Source organism: Amblyraja radiata, unplaced genomic scaffold (assembly GCF_010909765.2).
Source record: "Amblyraja radiata isolate CabotCenter1 unplaced genomic scaffold, sAmbRad1.1.pri S121, whole genome shotgun sequence".
Taxonomy (NCBI): Eukaryota; Metazoa; Chordata; class Chondrichthyes; order Rajiformes; family Rajidae; genus Amblyraja; species Amblyraja radiata.
The window spans coordinates 41,574-66,106 of NW_022630107.1; the positions used below are offsets into that span (position 1 = coordinate 41,574).

At 50.1% G+C, this 24,533-nt stretch overlaps 1 protein-coding gene and 1 pseudogene across 1 annotated transcript; one reads left to right on the forward strand and one right to left on the reverse strand.

Moving 5' to 3' along the window:
• Window positions 1–9,249: 9,249 nt before the first annotated feature.
• Window positions 9,250–10,938, reverse strand: LOC116969199 (annotated as a pseudogene).
• A 6,280-nt stretch (window positions 10,939–17,218) lies between these two features.
• On the forward strand, window positions 17,219–18,405 carry LOC116969202 (zinc finger protein 239-like; the record flags this gene model as incomplete). Its single annotated transcript, XM_033016112.1, has 2 exons — window positions 17,219–17,563; window positions 17,900–18,405. Coding segments are annotated over exons 1-2 (642 nt in total), but the record flags the coding sequence as incomplete, so codon positions are not given.
• Between the last annotated feature and the right edge of the window lie 6,128 nt (window positions 18,406–24,533).

A 24,533-nucleotide genomic window follows, 5' to 3' on the forward strand; every position in this document is an offset into this window, starting at 1 on the left:
CGGAGTGGCTGGGACCTTGCTTAAAATGAGAAGAAAGGCTTGGGTCATAAAAGGAAGGAGAATTGCTCAAAAAGTCGTTGATCACTGCATAATCTGCAAGAAAGCAAAAGCAAAGAAATGTCAACAAGTAATGAGTGATCTGCCGCCTGAAAGAACTGAACCTGCTGCTCCTTTTGAGTTTACAACAATAGACCTCTTTGGACCCTACCACGTACACGATGACGTCAAGAAGAGGGTAAAACTCAAAGTCTGGGGAGTTGTCTTCTGCTGTATGGCCAGCAGAGCCATCCACACAGAGTTAGTCAACACCTTATCAAGTGAAGGGTTTCTGATGGCTTATCAAAGATTCACAGCAATCCGTGGGCACCCCAAGAAGATCTGGTCAGATCCAGGCACTAATTTTATTGGCGCAAAACCAGTCTTAGAGGACCTATATAGATTTTTGGACAACCTGGACAGAGCAGCTTTGGCGGAGAACGCAGCAAAAAATGGAACAGAGTGGATGTGGAAAATGCATCCTGCTGATTCTACACACAGAAATGGCGCTGCGGAAGCTGCTGTGCGCGTTGTGAAGAGAGCGCTCCAAAGTTTTGGAAAAGAATCGTCACTCAGTTATAGTGAGTTTCAGACAGCTCTTTACATGGCAGCCAACCTGTCAAATGAACGTCCAATCGACGCCAGGATACAAAGCCGGGAAGACTGCGTTCAGTACATCACACCAAATACTCTTCTGCTTGGCCGAGCATCTCAGTGCGGAGACATCAAGACTTTTGACTTTTCCAGCTACCCCTACAAAAGGCTTAGAACAATGCACTCAGAGGTGAACAAGTTTGGAAGAGCTGGAGCCAACTCGCTGGTCCTAACTTGTTTATAAGGAGCATGTGGCACACCACTCAGAGAAATGTCACTGCCGGAGACATTGTCTGGTTAAGTGACCAAAATGCACTGAGGGGGCAATTCAAGCTGGGCAGAGTCGTCAGCTCCAATCCAGACCGCAAAGGCATCGTGAGAGACGTTAATGTACGGATCTTTCCAAGTTACTCCATTCCTCTGACAAAGGCTTTGAAAGGAAGGGCAATGCATTCCACTCAGGGGAAGGAGAGGATCCAAGCCATGACTGTTCACAGGGATGTTAGGCGGCTGGTTGTCTTACTTCCAGTAGAAGAACAAGACAGAAATGCATCAGGTGACTAAGTTCAAACCTAGACTTCAAAGTTTGACTTTAAAGCGTCGAACTCCCAAGTGGTTCCATTGGAAGATCGAGTGGGTGGTGTCAAGTCAAACTAAAATGAAAGAACAGGTGCAGAGAAAGGCAAAACTTGGACAGTAACTCAAAAGAACTGTCCGAAAAGACTGCCGCGATAGCCAGAAAAGGCAAGTAGGACTGATTTTCTACAGACCCGATTGGCAGCCGGTAAGGACTGAACTCTAAATGGACTGAGCCGAAGACTGCAGCCCCAGAGACTGTGTTTAACCCTTTAATATCTGAGAAACTTGTCTGGCTAACGTGTTGATTGAGAAAGTTTGAAATATTGGTGGTGTTTTTTAACCAAGATGACAGGGTGATGATAGTGTTTGTTGTCTATGTAAAGTGCATCCTGCTTCATTGTGGGGTTAAGGGCTAATGTGAGCTAATTTCTAATACTTGTATGCTATGTGTGGTGTTAGTTTAAATAATTGCATTTTTAAAAATATGATAAAATGTGTTAAAAAACAGTAAAGATTCATATGATATTAAGCTAAAAAATTGGTAACAGTAGTGGGCATTATTTTTTATTTTTCATTTAATGAAATGTGAAAATTATTTTAAAAACAAAATGGCTGCTATGAGTTGGAATGTTAGATACATGTAATTTTCTGTTATTTATATTTGGTTACAGTAATGTGTATATTTTTTGCCTTTGTGTCCAAAGGTTTTTCACCTGATAAAGACCAAAACTGGTAAAGTCTAAAACTGCTAAAAACTGCTAAAGACTAATCTGTCAAAATAAAAGAGGGAGAAAATAAAAAAGGTGGAAAATAAGTGTTTGGTCTGAGTGAATCCAGTTCATCATTTCGGGGTAGATAAATCAAATCCCTTTCAAGCGGGGAATGTGCAAAAACATTAGATGATTTGACACACATTGACCACAGATGCTGCCTGACCCGCTGAGTTACTCCAGCACTTTTTAATGTAAAAATAAACAGCCTACCTTGCCTTCTCCCCTACGTGAGATCCGTCCCGTAGTCGGCGTTCACGGCTTTAGAAGATGATTTTTAATTTACTATAACACTTAAATTATCCAACTTAGTTTAAAAATAAGTGCAGAGAACGGCAGTCGGAGGTGGTGGTCAGGGGGTGGGGGGTGATTAGGGGGTGGGGGGGGGGGTGGGTGATTAGGGGGTGGGGGTGGTCAGGGGGTGATGTGGTGGGGGGTGATGAGGGGGTAGTCAGTGGGGGGTGGTCAGGGGGAGGTGGGTGGTGAGGGGGTGGGGGGTGTTCAGGGGGTGGGGGTGAGAGGGCTGTGCTGTGGGTGGGGAAGAGCAGGGGTCACATAGTTAGAGGGGGATGGGGAAGACCCAGTGGAACAGCCACTGGGGTTAACAAGGCTGGGCAGACTAGCACTAGGACCCAGCGCAGTGAAACCCAGGAGAGTGGGAGTTAGCAGCGTGGAGGCTTCAGGCCCAGTGAAGCAGAGTCCAGGCTCCAGGTGAGGCGACGGCTGTGGGCTGCTGGAGGGAGGGAGGTGGAGGGGCGAGGGGCGGCGGGCGGACCCGATGGTGGGGAGTCGGGGTCCGCGGGCGGTTGAGTCGGGTCCGCGGGCGACGTTTGGGGGGAAAAAGAAAAGAAAAGCGTTGACCCTTTTTTTAAAATGGTTTAAATCTAAATAATGACCGTTGTGGAGAAGCGAAGTCCGAATGAACGGCCGTTGGGGAAGAACGTTCTGGAAACGCGGGAGGGCGGGAAATAACGGGCGTCAACGGCTGAGGGAGCGTGCGGGAGCGTTGACAGTTGGTGGGGGGGGGGGGGGAGTGTTGACGTCACTGGGCCTCGCGCCGTTCCAAGCGGCGCCGCGCGCGGGCAGATCTGCAGCGCCGCTGAAGGTAAGTTTTGCAACATTCCTAAACAAGATGCTAATTTCCGAGTATGAAAATGGCCACAACCTTTTTAATACTGAAGATATGAAAGTGAATTAGGTGTCAAATTAAACTTATTTTTATGCTTTATCTGATGGGATAAATTGCAGGCTTGATTTTTTTAAATCTCAAAATGTTGTAACATTGCTAATTTTATCCTTTTGATATTTTATGTTGCACGGGGAGCCAGATGCAACGACATTTCGTTCAGACTCGCATTTATTGATGTATTTCTGAATGACAATAAAGTTTTGATTGATTGATTAATTGATTGATGCGATTGCTGTGTTAAACATCCATTGATGAACTGAGGAGCAATCATCAAAAGTCGAAAACTCTGGACATTCGGTTCCTTCTTAATGGCTAAGATTGAAAAAGAAATGAGAGAGCAGTGGGGATTTTAAAAATCCAAAAAAAAGCAATTTTGTAAAAACTGATTGTTTCATATAAATTAAAAGAAAAGTGATTTCAGTTGTGTAATCAGCGAATCAAATAAGCGCGAAGTTTCGAAACAGTTATGCAGTAAATCTTGTTTAAAATGAATTATTCAAATATAATATTGGGAAAAAATCATCGACATTTGGGTGCACGTCTCTCACGCTTACCCCGACTTCCACAATTTTTTACAGGTCTAAAATTCAACATTTTGGCTGTTTTTAACAGGTAGGAAAGTATGCGTTTCTTGCATTAATAACATATACCGGAAGTTACGGATGTCCTCCAGGTGGATTGAGCGGCTCCTATGACCCAGTGACCTTACGTGCAACCCCCCCTCCCCCCAATAAATAAATATTGATCAAATCGTCGACGTTTGGGGGGGGGGGGGAAGAAAAGCGTTCACCTTTTTTTAAATGGTTTAAATCGAAATAATGGTCGGAATGCGAACGTCGTTGCTCACCAGACTGATTCCTGGGATGGCAGGACTTTCTTATGATGAAAGACTCGGCTTGTACTCGCTAGAATTTAGAAGATTGAGGTGGGATCTTATAGAAACGTATACAATTCTTAAGGGGTTGGACAGGCTAGATGCAGGAAGATTATTCCCGATGTTGGGGAAGTTCAGAACAAGGGTTGGGTAACTATAGCAGGGTGGAGATTGTTCCATGCTTTAATTGTGTGTGCGGGGGAAGAACAAATTGCTGTACACATCTGTCTTTGTAGCTGGGATCACAAATTGGATCGAATGACCTCGTCTGCTCCTAATTGGTTTGGGTTTGGTGTAGGTCTTGTAATCTATGTCGAGCTGACCATTTAACATTTTGTAAAAACGTTAAGGTCAAACGGTGAGCTTCACGTGTGTGTGTGTTGGAGAGGGTTCCACCCCAGAGAATTCAGAGGTTTGGTGACACTCGCTTCTCTCTCATAGGTGTTAGTAACAAATCGAGCTGCCTGTCTGTCTTTGGACACGTTCGATGGAAGTGATTGAACCGGACCTGATACATCTTACTAGAATGTTGCCTGGGTTTCAACAACTAAGTTACAGAGAAAGGTTGAATAAGTTAGGTCTTTATTCTCTGGAGCGCAGAAGGTTAAGGGGGGACTTGATAGAGGTCTTTAAAATGATGAGAGGCATAGACAGAGTTGATGTGGACAAGCTTTTCCCTTTGAGAATAGGGAAGATTCAAACAAGAGGACATGACTTCAGAATTAAGGGACAGAAGTTTAGGGGTAACATGAGGGGAAACTTCTTTACTCAGAGAGTGGTAGCGGTGTGGAATGAGCTACCAGTGGAAGTGGTGGAGGCAGGTTCGATGGTATCATTTAAAAATAAATTGCATAGGCATATGGATGAGAAGGGAATGGAGGGTTATGGTATGAGTGCAGGCAGATGGGACTAAGGGAAAATAATTGTTCGGCACGGACTTGTAGGGCCGAGATGGCCTGTTTCCGTGCTGTAATGGTTATAGATGTACAGGCCTGTGTTTATATATCTTGCAGCAAATAATCCACCTGCAAGGTTTGTCAGGAAGCATGATAACAGCTCCAACAACTTTCTATACAGAAAGCAAATGCAACTGGCAAGATTTTACATGTCCTTGATGTGTCCTTGAAGCTTTTTCTGAGGCGCATTTAAAACTTTTGTCTGAAGAACCGTTCTGGAAACGCGGGCGGGAGGGCGGGAAATACGGGCGTCAACGGCTGATGGAGCGCGGGAGTGTTGGACAGTTGGTCGGGGGGAGGGCGTTGACGTCACTGGGCCTCGCGCCGTTGCCCCGCGGCCGTTTCAGCGGTGCCGCCCCCCCCGCGCTCCTGGTCCTCAGCACACAGCGCGCTCTGGCCCCGCATACGCGCGCTCCTCTGGCCCCAGCACACGCGCGCTCTGGCCACACACACACGCGCTCTGGTCCCCACGACACGCGCGCTGGCCCCACACACACGCGCTCTGGCACCGCACACGCGCGCTCTGGCCCCGCACACGCGCGCTCTTACCCCACACACGCGCTCTGGGTCCCGGGTCGAGGCGGCCACGCGGTGTCAATGTAGTAAATTCATGCTTTTTACCTCTTTACCGTCGCTTCACAGCTGTTCCAGCTTTGGAGCGGTTAATGGCGGCGATGGACGGTTAGTGAGTGAGTGGGGGGAGAGAGGAGGAGGGGGTGTGAGAGAAGAGGAGGGGAGGCAGAGAGGAGGAGGGGGAGGAGAGAGGGGGGAAGGTTAACGGACGTCGACGGCGGAGGGGAGGGTGAGGCGGGAGGTTAAGGGCGTCGAAAGCTGGAGCCGCCCGGGAGCGAGTGTAATACAGTTGTGGGGCCCAGGAGCGAGTGTAATACAGTTGTGGGGCCCGGGAGCGAGTGTAATACAGTTGTGGGGCCCGGGAGCTAGTGTAATACAGTTGTGGGGCCCGGGAGCGAGTGTAATACAGTTGTGGGGCCCGGGAGCGAGTGTAATACAGTTGTGGGGCCCGGGGAGAGAGAGGGGCATCAGCCCGGAAATGACGACGCTGCCCCACAGACAGATAGTCCACGCAACGCGGGGGAGAGAGAGGGGGTACACAGAAATGCTGGAGAAACTCAGCGGGTGCAGCAGCATCTATGGAGCGAAGGAAATAGGTGACGTTTCGGGCCGAAACCCTTCTTCAGACTGTTCAAGAAGGAACTGCAGATGCTGGAAGATCGAAGGTACACAGAAATGCTGGAGAAGCTCAGCGGGTGCAGCAGCATCTATGGAGCGAAGGAAATAGGCGACGTTTCGGGCCGAAACCCTTCTTCAGACTGATGGGGGGTGGGGGGGAAGCAAAGATATTATAGCTATAAGATCTTTGGGGGGAGAATGAAGAAAAAAGGGAGGAGGAGGAGCCCGAGGGCGGAGGGATGGGAGGAGACAGCTCGAGGGTTAAGGAAGGGGAGCAGACTGCAAGGGCTAGCAAAATTGAGTGAGGGGCACCAGCCCGGAAATGACGTCGCTGCCCCGCAGCCCCGCCGCAAGCGGTGACGTAAAGAGCGGGGCGGAGTGCGCAGGGTGGGACAGGAGAGCAAGGCCAAGTGGACGAGGAGTTTGTGGAGAGTCTGTCTCACTCTCAGATGGATTCCCAGAGCAGCTTGTACAGGAGCTGACCAGGGAGAAGGCAAGTCTGGTTGTTCAGTGTCGTGCAATGAAGGCAAGTGGGGGTAAAATAGCCAGTCACCAAATAAATGGCCATTCATTTACAGGAATCCAACACTAAATTCCTTCAATTTGATCCATAAATCCACGACAATGAGATTTAAAAATCATGCTATATTGTGAATTCTTGTGTGGATGTTATTTGGACACTTAGGCTATTTAAAAATGTTAAATTTTTTCTGAAGAAATGGATAACAGTTCTATACTGCCCCAACATGGGGAACACGTTTCCTGCATCTACCCTGTCCAATCCCTCACTAATTTTATACGGTTCTATAAGATACCCGCTCATCCTTCTGAATTCCAGTGAACCCAGTCGACCCATTCTTTCAACATATGTCAGTCCCACCATCATCATTTCCTGAGAAGGAAAGTTGGCATTTTCTTTCATTCTTGATAACACAACATGAATTCTGAAGAATTCCGAAGAACACAGTCGGGTCAGGAAAAACTTGCTTTATTTGTTAGGCAAGGCACAAATGCGTTCAGACTTTCTTAAAAAAAAAAACACTTTAAAATGCTTTTAAGTGTTTGGGCCAATGGAAGCCAGCTGGTACTGTGAGCAGTCGGCTGTGTGCAGCTTGGCTCACTTTTGCATTTTCACTTGGGTACAGTATGAATGAGAAGATACTGGTACTGTTGCTTGTCTGCTCCTCGACACGGCCAAGGAGGGCTTGTATTAGGAACACTTCTCCATCCGTTTCCTACCACAGATGGCTGACCTGCTGAGTTCTACCGGCACTTTGGAGGGGAATGGCCAGGCGACGTGTCAGGTCTGGACCTTTCTATGGATTAATGGAGTCGGGGGGGAGGGGGAGCTGGAAAAAAGAGTTGGGGTCGGGACAGACTCCAGGATTTCATTTGGATGAGGGGAGAGTCTCCTCAAATCGGAGAATTCAGTGTTCATGTCATTTGGGCTGTAAGCTATGAGGTGCTATTCCTCCAATTTGTGTGTCACCTCACTCTGGCAATGGAGGAGGCCCAGGACAGAAAGACCAGTGTGGGATTGGGAAGGGGAGTTAAAATGGTTGGCAACCGGGAGATTCAACAGGCCTTGGCGGACTGGGCGCAAGTGAAGGGTGAAATGCACGCCTAGTCTAGATACAAGGAACAGCAGATGCTGGTTTACAAAAAGAGACCCAATCTCCTGGAGTAACTTGCACCTCTGGAGAGCATGGACAGGCAACATTCTAGGTCAGGACCCTTCTACAGACTGCTTGTTGTGGGGGGTGGAGAAAGTCGGAAAAGAGAGGTGGGAGTGGTCGCCTTAGATTGCCTTCCCTCTCCAGATGCCGCCTGACCCACTGAGTTCCTCCACCGCATTAGAGGGAATGGACCAACGACGTTTTGAGTCAGGACCCTTCTTCAGACTGATTGGAGAGGGTGGGGGGATGAAGCCGGAAAAGAGAGTTGGGGGCTGGACAAAGCCTGGTAACTGATAGGTGGACACAAAATGCTGGAGTAACTCAGCGAGACGGGCAGCATCACTAGAGAGAAGGAATGGGTGAAGTTTCAGGCTGAGGCCCTTCTTCAGAAGCGATAGGTGGATACAGGTGAGGGAGACATAAGAAACTGCAGATGCTGGAATCTTGCATAGAGCACAATTTAATTAGATGCACAGAGTCTCTTGCCCTGAGTGGGGGAATCGAAGACCAGAGGGCATGGGTTCAAGGTGAAGGGGAAAAGATTTAACAAGAATCTGAGGGGTAACTTTTCAACAGAGAGTGGTGGGTGTATGGAACAAGCTGCCGGTGGAGGTAGTTGAGGCTGGGACTATCCCAACATTTAAGAAACAATTATAGACAGGCACATAGATGGGCCAAGTTTGGAGGGATATGGACCAAATGCAGGCAGGTGGGACTAGTGTAGCCGGGACATGTTCGTCGGTGTGGGCCAGTTGGGCCGAAGGGCCTGTTTCCACACCGTGTCACTCTGTGACCCCAACACTAAGTGCTGGAGTAACTCAACGGGTCAGGCAGCATCTGTGGAGAACATGGATAGGTGAAGTTTCACAGAGTGCTGGAGTAATTCAGCGGGTCAGGCAGCATCTGTGGAGAACATGGATAGGTGACGTTTCACAGAGTGCTGGAGTAACTCAGCAGGTCAGGCAGCATCTGTGGGGAACATGGATAGGTGACATTTCGGGTCAGGACCCTTCTTCAAACTGACACTATGTTGACAGCTGGGGGGGTGATCGGCAGATGAGTGAAGTAAGTGACAGAGGCGAGGGATAAATAAGGAGATAAAAGGATGTGAGATAAGGAGAGAGGAATGTATATGTGCAGCTTTAAGGGACATTGGTCAGGTAGCATTTGGAGTATTGCATACAGTTCTGGTCACTCCATTACAGGACTGATGTGGAGGCTTTGGGGAAGGTGCAGAGATGGTTAACCAGAATGGTTTAAAAACAAGGAACTGCAGGTGCTGGTTTACAAAAAAGGACACAAAACACTGGAGTAACTCAGCGGGACAGGCAGCATCTCTGGAGAGAAGGACTGGGTGACATTTCGGGTCGAGACTGAGGAGGGTCTCGACCAGAAACGTTACCCATTCCTTCCAGCATTTTGTGTTTACCTAAACAGCGCCTATCTATCCACATGGCGGTGTGCCGGCAGGCTGGAGGAGTGGGCAAAGGCCTTGCCACAGAGCGGGCAGGTGAAGGGGCGTTGGCCGGTGTGGACTCGCCGGTGCTCCAGCAGGTGGTCAAGGCGGGTGAAGCCCTTACCACAGGAAGGGCAGGGGAAGGGACGCTCACCGCTGTGGGTACGCCGGTGCTGCCACAGGCTGGATATGCGGGTGAAACTCTTGCCACACTCAGCGCACACAAACGGTTTCTCTCCGGTGTGTATCCGCTGGTGCTCCCGCAGCCCCCATGCTCCCTTGTCACAGTGGGAGCAGCTGCTCGCCGACATGGCCCCGCCGGTGTTGCCGCAACCCCCGCGAGCTGTCAAACGACTCACCACAGTACGGGCAGTCGTAGGGCGGGCCACTGGTGTGCACGTGCTGGTGAGACAGGGCATGGGAGGGCATGGCAAAGTGCTCTCCACACACCGGGCTGTGGACGGGACGGTCGCCGGCATGCACCCGCTGGTGAGACCGCAGGTTGGAGGAACGGGTCAAGCTCTTGCCCCACTGGGCGCAGGTGTAGGGGCGCTCGCCAGAGTGGGTGCGCTGGTGCTTCTGCAGGTGAGGAGACTGAGTGAAGCCCTTGCCGCACTGGGCGCAGATGAAGGGGCGCTCCGCGGTGTGGGTGCGCTGGTGCACCTGCATGGTGCTGGAGTGGGTGAAGCCCTTGCCACACTGGGCGCAGGTGTAGGGGCGCTCGCCAGTGTGGGTGCGCTGGTGCTTCTGCAGGTGAGGAGACTGAGTGAAGCCCTTGCCGCACTGGGCAGCAGATGAAGGGGCGCTCCGCGGTGTGGGTGCGCTGGTGCACCTGCATGGTGCTGGAGTGGGTGAAGCCCTTGCCACACTGGGCGCAGGTGTAGGGGCGCTCGCCAGTGTGGGTGCGCTGGTGCTTCTGCAGGTGATGAGACTGAGTGAAGCCCTTGCCGCACTGGGCACAGGAGTAGGGGCGCTCGCCGGTGTGGGTGCGCTGGTGCTTCAGCAGGCTGATGGAGCTGGGTGAAGCCCTTGCCAGCACTGGGCACAGGTGTAGGGGCGCTCGCCGGTGTGGGTGCGCTGGTGCATCAGCAGGCTGATGGAGCTGGATGAAGCCCTTGCCGCACTGAGGCACAGGTGTAGGGGCGCTCGCCGGAGTGGGTGCGCTGGTGCATCAACAGGCTGCTGGAGCTGATGAAGCCCTTGCCGCACTGGGCACAGGTGTAGGGGCGCTCCCCGGTGTGCAACCGCCTGTGCACCTTTAGTTCCGTGGACGACTTGAAGCTCTTGCCGCAGTCGGAGCAGGTGAAAGGCCGCTCCCCGATGTGCAACCGCCTGTGCACCTTTAGTTCCATGGACGACTTGAAGCTCTTTCCGCAGTCGGAGCAGGTGAAGGGCCCCTCACTGCTGTGCACCCGCCGGTGTCCCCACAGCCCCGACAGCTGGGTAAAGCTCTTGCCGCATGTGGAGCAGCCATAGGGCCTCTCGCCCGTGAACCCGCCGGTGGGTCTCCAGCTTGCTCGGGCTCTGGCAGGCCGTGCCACATACGTCGCACTCATAACGCTTCTCCTTGTTGTGCCCCGTCATGTGGTCCTCCACCGAAGCTCAGCCCCTCGAAGCTCAGCCCGCACACCGAGCAGATGGGAGGCTCACCGGCACCCTGGACGCCCTCAATGGCTGCTCACGTCCCCGTCTCTCCGTCCACAGCAACAGCTCCTAAACCCTGCAGGAGGGGAACACAGAGGGTCAACAAGCTGGCAAACAGGACATTACAAGCACATATTGAGTGTGTTTATGGCGGAGGAAACCGTTATATAATTCTGCGCGGCACACTGGCGCACTGGTACAGTTGTTGCCTCACCGCCAGAGACCCGGGGCCGATCCTGACTACGGGTGCTGTTTGTGCGGAGATTGTACGTTCTCCCCTTGCCCTGCGTGGGTTTTTACTCCGGCTGCTCCGGATTCCTCCAACATTTCAAAGACGTTAAGGGTTGTAGATTAATCGGCCTCCGCAAAATAGCTAAATTGTCCCTAATGTGCGTGGGATAGTGCTAGTGTACGGGGTGATCGCTGGTCGGCACGGACTCCGTGGGCCGAAAGACCTGTTGTTTCCACGCTGCATCTCTAAACTAAACTAAACCAAAGAAGGGTGTCGACCCAAAACGCCACCCATTCCTTCTCTCCACAGATGCTGCCTGACCCGCTGAGTTACTCCAACACTTTGTGTCTATCTTCTCCACAGATGCTGCCTGACCCGCTGAGTTACTCCAGCACTTTGTGTCTATCTTCTCCACAGATGCTGCCTGACCCGCTGAGTTACTCAAGCGGGTCAGGCAGCATCTGTGGAGAAGATAGACACAAAGTGCTGGAGTAACTCAAGCACTTCGTCATACAGTCATAGAGTGATACAGCGTTGGAAAGAAGCCCTTCAGCCCAACTCGTTCCCGCACTCCTAGATCCCTCGGCTCCACACATTCTGCAAGGCTCAGAGTTGTACAGAGTCCTAGTGAGACCACACCTGGAATACTGTGTGCAGTTTTGGTCCCCTAATTTGAGGAAAGGCATTCTTGCTATTGCGGTAGAGCAGCGTAGGTTTACAAGGTTAATTCCCGGGATGGCGGGACTGTCATATGCTGAGAGAATGGAGCGGCTGGGCTTGTACACTCTGGAGTTTAGGATGAGAGGGAATCTTATTGAAACATATAAGATTGTTAAGGGATTGGACACGCTAGAGGCAGGAAACATGTTCCCGATGTTGGGAGAGTCCAGAACCAGGGGCCACAGTTTAAGAAGTAGGAGTAAGCCATTTAAAACGGAGACGAGGAAACACTTTTTCTCACAGAGAGTGGTTAGTCTTTAGAATTCTCTGCCTCAGAGGGCGGTGGAGGCCGCTTCTCTGGATACTGTCAAGAGAGAGCTAGATAGGGCTCTTAAAGATAGCGTCAGGGGATATGTGGAGAAGGCAGGAACGGGGTACTGATTCGGGATGATCAGCCATGATCACATTGAATGGCGGTGCTGGCTCAAAGGGCCGAATGGCCTACTCCTGCACCTATTGTCTATTGCCCCAGCGCCCCACCATTCACAGTGAAGATCCTGCCCTGGTTTGACTTCCTAAACTGCAACACCCTCCCCACCCCCAAACAATGTGACCTTCTCCCTGTGGCTCCCTGCCCCTTACTCCTGCCACCTCCTGCTCCTTACCCCCCTTTGCTCCCTCCCCCTTCCCAAACAGTGTGAATCCCCACCAGGCTCCCTACCCCATCCATGACTCACTTAACCCCTCTCTCTCCCCCCCCAGTTCCCTGCCCCCTCCATTCATCCCCCTCGGCAGCAAACCCACTCCCCCTTGAATCCCTCCCCCCTCCCTTTGCTCCCTACTTCCCCCCGCTACTCACTTCACCCCTTTTCCACCCCAGACTCTTGCCCCCTCCCTCCCCCGTACTGTCTCCTCTCTCTCTGAACCTCTCCCCTTATTCCTGCCCCTCTCAGCCTCCCACCGCTCAGATATCTCTCTTCCTCTCCCCTCCGAACTCTCTCTCTCCTCCCCTCCCCCCTCTCTCACTCACTCCCTTCTCTCTCCACCCCTCAATTTATCTAACTGCTCCTCTCTCCCTCTCTCTCTACTCAATCCCTCTCTCCCTCCCCACTCCCTGTCTCTCTATCTCCCTCTCCCTTCCTGTCTCCCTCTCCCTCTCTCTCTCTCTCTGTCTCTCTCTCTGTCTCTCTCTCCCCCTCTCCCTCCTCACACTCTCTCCCTCCCTCAGCTCTCTTTTTCTCCCCCCATGTTGTTCTCTCTCTCCCTCACTCCCTCTGTCTCTCGCTCTCTACCTCCCTCTCTCTCACTCACTCCCTCTCTGTGCTGCCCCGCCCCTATCTCTGGCTCTCTCTCCCCTCTCTCCTCACACTCACTCTCTCCCCACCCCCTCTCTCACCCTCTCTTGTTCTCTTCCTTTCTCTCTCTCTCTATCCCCTTCTCTCTCCCTCCCCACCCTCTCACTCTTGTTCTCTCCCTCTCTCTCCTCGCACTCTATCCCTCTCCCCCTCTCTTTTTTCTCCCCTCTTTCTCTCCCCGCTCTCTCTCTCTTCCGCCCCTATCTCTCTCTGCCTCTCCCTCTCTATCCCCTCTCTCCCTCTGTCTCTCCCCTTCTCCCTTTCACTCTGTCTCTCCCCTTCTCCCTCTCCCCTTCCCTCTCTCCTCTTCTCTCTCTCCCCTCTCTCCCTCTCTCCCTCTCTCTCTCTCCTCTCTCTCCCCTCTCTCCCCATCTCCTTCTCTCTCTCTCTCCCTCTCCCTCTCTCTCTCTCTCACCGTCCAGTACAAAGATCCTCCAGCGCTTTATTTAGGATCTTTGGGCCCGTGCAGGTCGGCTCCATCTTGGCCACAGAGGCGTCATTTCCGGGCTGAGGCCCCTCCCTCTGTCTGCGGGGCAACGGGCCGGGGCCGTGAGGTCATTTCCGGGCTGAGGCCCCTCCCTCTGTCTGCGGGGCAACGGGCCGGGGCCGTGAGGTCATTTCCGGGCTGAGGCCCCTCCCTCTGTCTGCGGGGCAACGGGCCGGGGCCGTGAGGTCATTTCCGGGCTGAGGCCCCTCCCTCTGTCTGCGGGGCAACGGGCCGGGGCCGTGAGGTCATTTCCGGGCTGAGGCCCCTCCCTCTGTCTGCGGGGCAACGGGCGGTCAGGGCCGGGCCGGGCCGGGCGGGGATGAGCCGTGAGTACAACCCCTCCTCCACTCTCACTCTCTCTCCCTCCGCCGCCGGTGAAGCGTTTCTAATCTCCCTCTCCCTCACTACCCGGGGTCCGGGCCCCGTTGCTAGGGGGAGGATGACGCCTCCACCGGAAGTCGCTCCCCTCCGCGGCCCAACAAACCCTCACAACTCGCTTTAAATAAAAGATCTTGGCTCCAAACCCCGTCCACACGTGATTCCACCTCCTCCCCCCCCCCCGGGACACAGGCGGCTGTGGAGCATTTTACTGCCGGTTTACAGGGTTTATTGGCTCTTCCCGCCTCCACCCCCGCGGGGTCAGGGCCCCCTCTCCCCATCTCTCTCCCCATCTCTCTATCTACTGTCAAATAGTAAACAGGGACTGTGGGATAATGTACACAGACGTCTCTCTCTCTCTCTCCTTCTCTCTCTCTTTCTGCATCTATCTCTATCTATCCCGATCTATCACTTTCTGTCTCTAAATCTATCTATCTCTGTCTTTCTATCTACCTCCATCTCTCTCTCTCTCTGTTTATCTCTCCCTCTATCTCTCAATTTCTGTCTCTCTATCTATCTCTCTGTATATTCTTCTATATATATATATCCCTCCCTCGCCCTCTCCCGCTCCCACTCCTACTCTCACTCTCTCTCTTTCACTCTCTCTCTCTTTATCTCCCCCTCTTCCACTCTCTCTCTCTCTCTCTCTGTCTCTGTCTCTGTCTCTGTCTCTGTCTCTATCTCTCTCTATCTCTCTGTCTATCTCTCTATCTGCGGGATGTACAAGACACAGTTAGATTTAGCTCTTTGGGTAAAGGAATCAAGGGATATGGGGAGAAAGTAGGAACGGGGTACTGATTATGGATGATCAGCCATGATCACATTGAATGGCTGTCAGTCATACTCGGTGGTGGTGAGCTACTTCTGTAGCCACAGCTGCCCTGGGGCAGACTGACGGAAGCGTGGCTGCCAATCTGCGCCTACGGCCCTCCGACCACCACCAATCACTCACACACATTCACACACAGGCAAAGGTGGGTGAAGTGTCTGCCCAAGGACACAACGAGAGTATGCACTCCAAGCGGGATTCGAACCGGCTACCTTCCGATCGCCAGCCGAACACTTCCCAATGACAATGACCCCATCAGTCTGAAGAAGGGTTTCGTCCCGAAACGTTGCCTATTTCCTTTGCTCAATAGATGCTGCTGCACCCGCTGAGTTTCTCCAGCATTTTTATCCACCTAACAATGATATATTCCACATTTTCCTTGAACTCCAATGCTGTTTTCACTCCTTACACTTCCTTATCTCTCTACCTCCCATCACTGAAGAAGGGTCTTGCCCTAAAACGTCACGGTTTCCTTCTCTACACAGAAGTTGCCCGACCCGCTGAGTGACTCTAGCACTGTGTGACCTTCTCTACATGATGCATGCCGCCCCCCACATGACTGCACAATGGCAGGGGATGGGGCCGACAGTCGCCCTCAGATGGGCAGTGACGCCAGGGCGCCGATTGTACAGGCCGTCCGTGCGTGCGGCTGACGTTACGGTGCGGTGCGAGCGGTTCACGAATGTTCGCCCCCCCCACCCACTCGTACCCCCCTACGTGACTCAGCAGCAATCCCCGGCGGGGCGGTGCCGGCTGTCCCCCTCGAATTAGGGGTAGAAACATAGAAAATAGGTGCAGGAGTAGAGGCCATTCGGCCCTTCGAGCCTGCACTGCCATTCAATATGATCATGACTGATCATCCAACTCAGTATCCTGTACCTGCCTTCTCTCCATAGCCCCTTTAGCCACAAGGGCCACATCTAACTCCCTCTAAAATGAACTGACCTCAACTACATTCTGTGGCAGAGAATTACACAGATTCACCACACTCTGTGTGAAAAATGTTTTCCTCATCTAGGTCCTAAAAGATGTCCCCTTATCCTTAAACTGTGACTCCTTGTTCTGGACCCCCAACATCGGGAACAATCTTCCTGCATCTAGCCTGTCCAACCCCTTAAGAATTTTGTAAGTTTCTATAAGATCCCCCCTCAAACTTCTAAAATCTAATGAGTACAAGCCGAGTCTATCCAGTCTTTCTTCATATGAAAGTCCTGACATCCCAGGAATCTGTCTGGTGAACCTTCTCTGTACTCCCTCGATGGCAAGAATGTCTTTCCTCAGATTAGGAGACCAAAACTGTACGCAATACTCCAGGTGTGGTCTCACCAAGACCCTGTACAACTGCAATAGAACCTCCCTGCTCCTATACTCAAATTCTTTTGCTGTCAGGGTGACATCAGTGCAACGGTGGTGCGTGCGTGTGTGCGGCAGACCTCACCGCGCTGGGCGGGGAGACGTGCGGGCGGGGAGACTCAGTGCCCGGATGCTCGGCACCCCCCAGGTCAGCGAGCCTCCCGCTCTCCCACTTGCCTCCTCACCCCCTCCTCTCGCCTCACACACACACCCCCCTCTCCCCTCACAATAACCCATCCCTTCTCCCCTCCCCTCACTTCCACCGTGTTCATCCCCGCCCCCATTGCCGCCCTTGCCTCCTCACCACCTCTCCCCTCCTATCACCCCTCTAACTCCCCCATCCCCCCCACTCACCTCCCAATCCCCCCACTCCACACCCCCCCCCCACCCCTTCAACTTAGAAACATGGAAAATAGGTGCAGGAGTAGGCCATTCGGCCCTTCGAGCCTGCACCGCCATTCAATATGATCATGGCTGATCATCCAACTCAGTATCCCATTCCTGCCTTCTCTGCATACCCCCTGATCCCTTTAGCCACAAGGGCCACTCTTAAATATAGCCAATGAACTGGCCTCAACTACCTTCTCTGGCAGAGAATTCCACAGATTCATCACTCTCTGTGTAAAAAATGATTTTCTCATCTCGGTCCTAAAAGATTTCCCCCCTATCCTTAAACTCTGTACTCTGTACTCCCTCTATGGCAAGAATGTCTTTCCTCAGATTAGGAGACCAAAACTGTACGCAATACTCTAGGTGTGGTCTCACCAAGACCCTGTACAACTGCAGTAGAACCTCCCTGCTCTTATACTCAAATTCTTTTGCTATGAATGCTACCATACCATTTGCTTTCTTCACTAAATGAGGTAATTTGAGGAGCAACCTGGATTTGAACTCGGGACCTCCTGATCTGCAGTCAAATACTCTACCACTGAGCTATACATCCCACTCAAGCACTTCAAGCACTAGTAATGTTCACTTGTTAGTAATGCCCTGTTTGCCAGGCTGTTGACCCTCTGTGTTCCCCTCCTGCAGGTTTTAGGAGCCGTTGCTGTGGACGGAGAGACGGGGACGTGAGCGGCCATAGGGGGTGACCAGGGTGCCGATGAGCCCCCCATCTGCTCGGTGTGCGGGCTGAGCTTCGAGGGACTGAGCTTCGGTGGAGGACCACATGACGGGGCACAACAAGGAGAAGCGTTATAAGTGCGATGTATGTGGCACGGCCTGCTGGAGCCCGAGCCAGCTGGACATCCACCGGCGGGTGCACACGGGAGACCGCCCCTTCGACTGCTCGGAGTGCGGCAAGAGTTTCAAGACGGCGAATGTCCTGGAGGCCCACCGGCTATTGCACACGGGCGAGAGGCCCTATGGCTGCTCCACATGCAGCAAGAGCTTTACCAGGTTGTCGGGACTGCGGAACCACCAGCGGGTGCACAGCAGTGAGCGGCCCTTCACCTGCTCCGACTGCGGCAAAGGCTTCAAGTCGTCCAAGGACCTGAAGGTGCACAGGCGGTTCCATACCGGGGAACGGCCCTTCACCTGCAGCGACTGCGGCAAGGGCTTCACCCAGTTCAGCGGCCTGCAGAATCACCAGCGCACCCACACCGGCGATCGTCCCTTCACCTGTACCGAGTGCGGCAAGGGCTTCACCCAGTCCAGCACCCTGGTGAAGCACCAGCGCACCCACACCGGCGAGCGCCCCTACACCTGTACCCAGTGTGGCAGGGATTTCATCGAATCCAGGCAACTGCTGGTACACCAGCGCACCCACACCGGCGAGCGTCCCTACACCTGTACCACGTGCGGCAAGGGCTTTGCTCAGTCCAGCACCCTGGTGGGCCACCAGCGCACCCACACCGGCGAGCGCCCCTACACCTGTGTCCAGTGCGGCAAGGGCTTCTCCCAGTCCAGCAACCTGCTGGTTCACCAGCGCACCCACACCGATGAGCACCCCTACACCTGCGCCCAGTGTGGCAAGGGCTTCACCACATTCGACAGCCTGCTGGTGCACCAGCGCACCCACACCGGCGAGCGCCCCTACACCTGTGCCCAGTGCGGCAAGGGCTTCACCAAATCCGGCAGCCTGTTGGAGCACCAGCGCACCCACACAGGCGAGCGCCCCTACACCTGCGCCCAATGCGGCAAGGGCTTCACCCGCCCCTCCAGCCTGCTGTCCCACCTTTGTGTGCGCTGAGTGTGGCAAGGGTTTCACCCGCATGTCCAGCCTGTGGCAGCACCGGCGTACCCACAGCGGGGAGCGTCCCTTCCCCTGCCCGTCCTGTGGTAAGGACTTCACCCGCCTTGACCACCTGCTGGAGCACCGGCGAGTCCACACCGGCCAGCGCCCCTTCACCTGCCCGCTCTGTGGCAATGCCTTTGCCCGCTCCTCCAGCCTGCTGGCACACCGCCACGTGGACAGATAGGCGCTGTTTAGGTAGACACCAAATCCTGGAAGGAATGGGTAACATTTCTGGTCGAGACCCTCCTCAGTCTCGACCCAAAATGTCACTGAGTCCTTCTCTCCAGAGATGCTGCCTGTCCCTCTGAGTTACAGTAGCATTTTGTGTCCTTTTTTGTAAACCAGTGAGGAAATATTATACAATAAAATTGCTTAAGTGGTAACTTCTTTGTGAGGAACTTATGTTAAATTGCAAGAGAAGGGCTTGGAGCTGAGGTTTTCAAAAATACATTGCCCACAAAGGCATAAGGAACACACACACATAGGAGAACAGATGGCTTATTATAACATGGAGATGTTGATGTAAATAGGCATAGCTTTGTTTGCTTTGAAGAGGCTATAACACTGTCAGAAGTTGTATTTGGTTTAGTTTGGTGTTTAGAGTATAGGCTGTATTTCCAGAGGTCTCTAAGGAGAGTAAACGTTTCACAGCCGCTGCTGCTGTCCTTCGACCGGTGCGCCGTGGAAAGTATCCTCTCCTATGGCATCCTGGTGTGGTTTGCTAGCTGCACTGTGGCTGAGAGGAGGGCGCTGCAGAGAGTTATTAAAACTGCACAGAGCATCACAAACGCTCAACTGCCCTCCCTGGATGACTTATACAGGGCCCGATGCTTGCGCCGGGCCACAAACATCCAGCAGGACACATCCCACCCTGCCAACCACCTTTTCACTCTGCTACCCTCTGGGAGGCGATACAGGTCTCTGAAGACTAAAAAATAGTTTCTACCCACGTGCGATAAAAGAACTTAACTCGAACAGAGAACACTGGGGGAAGCACAATATAATTTGGGGTGCAAGATAATGCACAATATACATTTAAAATATTTTTAATACCTATTTATTATTTTCTTTACTGATCTTGTGTATATGTGAGTCAATGGCTGTTGTGTTTTGTTCTTTTTAAATCTTTTATCCAGTGTCTTCTATGTAAACACCGAAGGAGATGTAATGGAATTTTGTTGTACAGTTGTTGTGCAATGACAATAAACACATTTGATTTGATTTGATGGGTTTCTTCTCAAGACATGAGCATCGTGTGTCCTTTCTTTATGGCACATCTTTGAGCTCGGGTGTGTCATAAAGGGGATTTATGGTTGGCTATATTGGGTCGTGGGCACCAAGGCTGGATAATAGTCTGTGATCTGGTTTGTGCTGTTTAAATAGATTTATGTTGAGATAAGAGATAAGGCAGAGGTGATGGTTGTGTGACCTTTGTATAAGGGTGGTTTCTTATGTTTATAGAAAACTGAGAAAGTAACTCTGTTTTGATAATCTTCCATTTGCTGTGTGGAATGCTATTAGTGAGGAGGCCTTACATTCCTTTCGGCCAGAGATAGAAGGGGTAGGTTGTAATTCAGAATGAAACTAGACCCGAGCTTGGGAAGAAGCGATTATAATTTATCAAGCGTGACAATTAGTGGCCTTTGTGCGGTTGGGGATTGTAGAAATAACTTTGTAAGAATGGGGCAAAACTCGTATTTAATCCATAAGTAACTATTTTAACTATGAAGCAGGGAAATTATTTGTCAAGTGTATTGTGTTTAATTAGGATTGTGAGTATTAGACTTTGTTTAAATCTGAAGTTTTAGAAATAACTTTCTTTTCCAAAAGTGAAAATATATATTTTGTGTGTATGTATTGTGTGATTGCTGTATGATGTATATTTTATATATTTTTTTTTTAATTTTTATTTATTAGAAGTAAGTACAATACAGTGGTACCTTTTTTTCAGGTGCCAAATATATGTTGACCTGATACATTTTCTGTACAACTTCATTTTTTATTTTTTTTAAAAAGAGAAATGAAACAGAAAGAGATAATAGAGAGTAGAAAAACGTGTAGTGTGTATAAAAAAAGCAAACGATAGTGAGGAAGAGAAGTAAGAAAGAAAAAAGAGCAGTAGCGAGATGAACAAATCGGCGATAGGTGATGAGTTTTTATATTGTTGACCATCTTTCACCCAGACCTGAAACAGTTGTTTTTTACGGTTCTGTTGCACCACAGGAATCCAAGAAGTCAATAAATGGAGACCAACTCGTTAAGAATTGGTCCGGTTTATCTATTAGGAGGAGTCTCATTTCTTCAAGATGTGCTGTGTCCAACATATTTATAATCCACATTTCGAACGTTAGTATGGTTGTAATTTTCCAAAATTTGAGTATAAGTTTTTTTGCTATTATTAACCCATAATTAAAAAATGAATTTTGAGATGTGTTTAATTTGTTCCCGTCTCCCGTTACTCCAAGTATAATAATTTCAGTGTTAGGTTCCACTTTTGTCTTGAATAATTTTCTGAATATATCAAAACATTTATATTCTGAGAGGTGTATTTTATATTCTGACAGGTGTTCTATGAGAATTAGTTTTAATATGTCAGTGGTTTTACTTCATTGAAATAAAATAATTTTGAGCAAAGAGGTTAAAGAAAACCACAGAGGGGAAAAGGGGCCAGAAAACGGAAAATCATGTGACTATACGTGTGTCAATCACTGGAAAAGATTTGGTTGATTGGATAATGCAAATAAGCTAAATGGATGGTAAACCATAATGATTGGTCTGAAGAAGGGTTTCGGCCCGAAACGTTGCCTTTTTCCTTCGCTCCATAGATGTTGCTGCACCCGCTGAGTTTCTCCAGCTTTTTTGTGTACCTATGATTGGTTAATAGTTTGCCACTCCTTTTGTACCATAATTGTCCAATACCTACATAACGCAGTTGCAGCACGGGACCCATACACAAATAAAAACATTTCTTCCATCGAACGTGTCCACAGACAGGCAGCTCGATTTGTTACTAACACATATGAGAGAGAAGCAAGTGTTACCAAACATCTGAATTCTCTGGGGTGGAACACTCTCCAAGACACACGTGAAGCTCACCGTTTGACCTGTTTTTACAAAATGTTAAATGGTCAGCTCGACATAGATTACAAGACCTACACCAAACCCAAACCAATTAGGAGCAGACGAGGGCTTTCGATTCAATTTGTGATTCCAGCTACAAAGACAGATGTGAACAGCAATTCGTTCTTTCCCCGCACAATTAAAGCATGGAATAATCTCCACCCTACTATAGTTACCCAACCAGATGCAACTACATTTAAAGTATCTCTTTCTTCCCAGTAACCCTTTCTGGCTTAAGTCCTCCCTCCACCACCCCCAGTTTAAATTCCATTTGGAATATTTTGGACCAAGAAACCAATAACCAAGAACGTGTTACGTTTGTGTCAAAGCAGCAGCTCTTTCGACCTGCCCCAGAGTTCTTAGCTCTGTGTTGGAAGGTTTAAAGAATTATCCAGCGCTGTCAGAGTAAAGAATCGATTTCAACAGCAAGAGTTTGAATCAAGTTTTCTTGAATTGGACTGACAAAAGAACTCAGTTGATCACCAGCATCTGCAGTTCCTTGTTTATAAACAATTCTGGTTAACCATCTCTGCACCTTCCCCAAAGCCCTCACATCAGTCCTGTAATGGAGTCACCAGAACTGTATGCAATACTCCAAATGCTACCTGAACAATGTCCCTTAAAGCTTCACATATACATTCCTCTCTCATCTCACATCCTTTTATCTCCTCATTTCCCCTCGCCTTTGTCACTTACTTCACTCATCCGCCGATCACCCCCTCATCTGTTAACACAGTGTCAGTCTGAAGAAAGGTCCTGACCCGAAATGTCACTTACCCATGTTCTCCACAGATGCTGCCTTGCTCCGAAACTCAACTCCTCTCGCTTAGCTTTCTTCACTACCTGCTGTACCTGCATGCTTACTTTCAGTGACTGATGTACAAGGACACCCAGATCTCGTTGTACTTCCCATTTCCCTAACCTGACACTATTCAGATAATATAGAGTGCTGGAGTAACACCTTACACCTCCTTATCTCTGTGTCTCCCCCTCCTGTGACTCTCAGTCTGAAGAAGGTTCCTTCACTCCGGAGATGCTGCCTGTCCCGCTGAGTTTCTCCCGCATTTTGTGTCTGTCTATGGAGAACATGTGGATGGGGACCGTTTTTTTAAGTCACGACCCTTCTTCAGAACTGAAACATTGTCTATCCACATTGACCAGAGATGCTGCGTGACCCGCTGAGTTACTCCATCACTCTGTGAAACGTCACCTATCCATGTTCTCCACAGATGCTGCCTGGTTGAAGAATCTTTGTGTGAAAGTCGGTCTAAAAAGTAGTTTTGTCTTTCTCTAAAACTTTAATCACCAATAAGTTGTGAAATATATCATCAAATTTTAAGTGAACCTGATCACTGCATAGAGGAGATAAATGTGAGTCAGAATGTGTAAAAATCTAAGCATCACCGTGTAGCGTTTTGGCGAAAATATTTAAAATATCCACACACATACAAGATGAAACTTTTATAGGTATAGATATTTACGTTTCATTTACAGATGATAAACCAGTAACAGACATTGTTCTGTGAATGAAGAATTTGAACAATGCTGCTGTTGTCACCATCAATCCGCAGCAGGAGGCGGGGGGGGGGGGGGTGATGGTAAAGTCACATCCGGTATTCTGCAGGTCCAGCTGCAATAAGCGAGTTCGGTATTCCGAAAATCGCATGGAATCAAATGTCATTCAAGAATTTTTAAAAAGCGAACGGGGTGCCCGGTAGCGGGGGAAAGCGGGGTGTAACACCGAAGAACTGGCTCCAGTTTTGCAGTTCATATTGCAACAATCGCTTGACTCAGGTGATGTTCCGCTAGATTGGAGGATGGCTAACATCACTCCTCTCTTTAAGAACCCAGCGAATTATCGTCCCGTTTCATGAACAAGTACTTGCTGCAAATTGCTGGAGCATTTAATTGATAGTAATCTGATGCGACACGTGAGCAAACATAACATTCTTGCTGACAACCAACATGCATTTAGGCGGCATAGATCATGCGAGTCTCAGCTTATCCTGACGACAAATGACCTGGCCAAGCACCTTGATAGTAACGTAATCATGGATTTAGTTGTGCTGGACTTTTCTAAAGCATGTGATGTCATCCCACACCAGAGACTGCTTCGGAAGCTTGACTTCTATGGTATTCGTTCCCACACGAAACGATGGATTTCCAGTTTCCTGACAAAACGTCTTCAGCGTGTGTGTGTGAACGGAAAGAGCTCCAATTGGCATCCAGTGTTGAGTGGTACACCTCGGGGCACAGTACTTGGCCCACATCTGTTTTTGCTTTACATAAATGACACCCATGAAAAAGTCGGAAGTACGACCGGCCTATTCGCTGATGATTGTTTGCAGTACCGTCCAATTAAGTCAGCTGATGATGAAGATGCTCTCCAAAAGGATCTCGATACTATGGTTGAGTGGTCACAACAATGGGGCATGCAGTTCAACCCTTCCAAATGTGAAACCATGCGTGTCACCAGAAAGAGGAATCCAGGCGAAACATCTTAAATAACACAATACACAAATAAAAACATTTCTTCCATCGAACGTGTCCAAAGACAGGCAGCTCGATTTGTTACTAACACCTATGAGAGAGAAGCGAGTGTTACCAAACTTCTGAATTCTCTGCGGTGGAACCCTCTCCAAGACAGACGTGAAGCTCACCGTTTGCAAAATGTTAAATGGTCAGCTCGACATAGATTACAAGACCTACACCAAACCCAATCCAATTAGGAGCAGACGAGGGCATTCGATCCAATTCGTGATTCCAGCTACAAAGACAGATGTTTACAGCAATTCGTTCTTCCCCCGCACAATTAAAGCATGGAATAATCTCCACCCTACTATAGTTACCCAACCAGATGCAACTAAATTTAAAGTAGCTCTTTCTTCCCAATAACCCTTTCTGGCTTAGTTCCTCTC